We start from the raw sequence: 2,540 nt of genomic DNA, 5'->3' as shown, positions 1-2,540 counted from the left end.
GCCCCAAAATAGAGGAGTCTGGGGCAAACTGGGAGTCCCAAACTGGGAGGCTCTGGGGCTGCCCACCCGCTGGGACCCCAAATTGGGGGGCTCAGGACTGTGACTTGTGCTGTGACACTGCCAGGGGGCTCTGGGGCTGCCCACCCACTGGGACCCCCAAATTGGGGGGCTCAGGACTGTGACTCGAGCCATGACACTGCCAGGGGGCTCTGGGGCTGCTCACACACTGGGAGCCCCAGAATAGAGGAGTTTGGGGCAAACTGGGGGGCTCCGGGGCTGCCCACCTGCTGGGAGCCCCAAAATAGAGGAGTCTGAGGCTGCCCACATGCTGGGACCCCCAAACTGGGGGGCTCAGGACTGTGACTCGTGCTGTGACACTGCCAGGGGGCTCTGGGGCTGCTGGGACCCCCAAATCGGGGAGGATGACGACCCCCCAGGAGCTGAGCTGGGACACTGCTGAGCTGAGCCCTGAGCCAAGCCCTGAGCCCGGACCCTGAGTTGAGCCAAGCCCTGAGCCTGAGTCAAGCTCTGAGCTGAGCCTGAGCCTGACATCGAACCCTGAGCTGAGCCCTGATCCCAGCCCCGAGATGAGCCTGAGCCTCAGCTGAGCCCTGAGCCTGAGCTGAGCCCTGAGCCTGAGCTGAGCCAAGCCCTGAGCCCAGCCCTGAGCCTGAACCCTGAGCTGAGCCAAGCCCTGAGTCCTGAGCCTGAACCCTGAGCTGAGCCTGAGCTGAACTGAGCCCTGAGCCTGAGCTGAGCCTGAGCTGAGCCTGAGCCAAGCCCTGAGCTGAGCCTGAGTTGAGCTCAGCCCTGAGCCGAGCCCTGAGTCTGAGCCCCAAACCTGAGTTGAGCTGAGCCCTGAGCCAGATCCTGAGCCCAATCCTGAGCCTGAGCCGTGAGCTGAGCCCAAGCCCTGATCCTAAACCCGAGCTGTGCTGTGAGCTGAGCCCTGAGCCCAGCCCTGATCCTAAACCCGAGCTGTGCCGTGAGCTGAGCCCAGCCCTGATCCTGAGCCGTGAGCTGAGCCCTGAGCCCAGCCCTGATCCTGACCCCCAGCCCAAGCCGTGCCGTGATCTTACCTAAGCCGTGACCTCCGATGGAAACTACAGCGTGGGGTGGGGGGGTGTGGGGTGAGGGGGGTGGGCAGAGAAGCAAGAAATCCAGTGAGACACACGTGCTGAGACCCCCCCCGTGCCCCCCAGACCCTCCCCGTGCCCCCTCCCCGGGTGTGGTGGGTGGGCGGTGGGTGCCAAGGCCGTGCCCCCCACCCCGAAAGGGAGGGGGGGGGTGAGGGGGGTGGGCAGAGAAGCGACAAATCCAGTGAGACACACGTGGGGAGACCCCCAAACCCCCCTCAACCCAGCCCAGCACCCCCTGCCAGCCCCGGCCCTGCCCCCTCCCCATGTCACTGCCATCAGGGGATCCTCTGGTTGTGCCTTCTCCAAGTCACTGCCATCTGTCCCCTGGTTGTGCCCCCTCCCCATTTCAGTACTATTTGTCCCCTGGCCATGTCCCCTCCCCATGTCACTGCCATCAGTGTTCCCCTCCCCAAGTCAGTTCTATCTGTCCCCTGGCTGTCCCCCCCTCCCCACGTCACTGCCATCTGTCCCCTGGTCATGTCCCCTCCCCATGTCAGTGCCCCCTCCCCATGTCACTGCCATCAGTGCCCCCCCTCCCCATGTCAGTTCTATCTGTCCCCTGGCCGTGCCCCCTCCCCATGTCAGTGCCCTCTCCCCATGTCAGTGCCCCCCTGGCCGTGCCCCCTCCCCATGTCACTGCCATCCGTCCCCTGTCTGTGCCCCCTCCCCATGTCACAGCCATCAGTGCCCCCTCCCCAAGTCAGTTCTATCTGTCCCCTGGCCATGTCCCCCCTCCCCATGTCACTGCCATCAGTGTCCCCCTTTCCCATTTTAGTTCTACCTGCCCCCTGGCTGTGCCCCCTCCCCATGTCACTGCCATCAGTGTCCCCCTTTCCCATGTCACTGCCATCTGTCCCCTGGCCGTGCCCCCTCCCCGTGCCAGTGCCAGTGCCCCCTCACCAGTGACGGTGCACTTGCTGGCGTCCCCGGTGGGCACGGCGCGGATCCTGTAGGGCGAGTAGGGGATCTCGTCCCCCCCGTATTTGATGAGGATGGTGTAACGCCCCGTCATGTCGGGCACGTACGACACCGTGTACGTCCCGTCCTCGTTGTCCCGGATCGACGCCTTCTTGGGCTTCCCCTCGGGGTCCTGGGGGGGGAAAAAACCACGGCCCGGGGTTGGGAGGGATCCACCGGGATCAGGGGCTGAGCCTGGTGCGGGATGGGGCACCCCAAGAGTCCCTGCAGGCCCCAAATCTCAACTCGCTGTGATCCCCAAATTCTGACACCTGAAACACCCAAATCCCAATACCCGAAACACCCAAATCCCAACAACTGAAACACCCAAATCCCAACAACTGAAACACCCAAATCCTGACACCTGAAACACCCAAATCCCAACTCGCTGTAATCTCCAAATCCCAATACCTAAAACACCCAAATCCCAATACCTAAAACACC

The 2,540-nt window shown here is 63.5% G+C and overlaps 1 protein-coding gene across 1 annotated transcript in view; it reads right to left on the bottom strand.

The window, feature by feature from the left end:
• Positions 1–2,235, bottom strand: part of LOC113961212 (filamin-A-like) — a gene marked incomplete at both ends in the record, with an annotated part of 18,768 nt that extends 16,533 nt beyond the window's left edge. Inside the window, 2 exon segments of the mRNA XM_027671349.1 lie at positions 1,080–1,103; positions 2,040–2,235. Of these exon segments, the coding sequence (XP_027527150.1) occupies positions 1,080–1,103; positions 2,040–2,235 (220 nt within the window).
• Between the last annotated feature and the right edge of the window lie 305 nt (positions 2,236–2,540).

Source organism: Neopelma chrysocephalum, unplaced genomic scaffold (genome assembly GCF_003984885.1).
Source record: "Neopelma chrysocephalum unplaced genomic scaffold, ASM398488v2 Primary Assembly neopelma1_97097, whole genome shotgun sequence".
Taxonomy (NCBI): Eukaryota; Metazoa; Chordata; class Aves; order Passeriformes; family Pipridae; genus Neopelma; species Neopelma chrysocephalum.
Note: the sequence above shows the minus strand (reverse complement) of the source record. Positions and strands in the feature narration are given on the sequence as shown.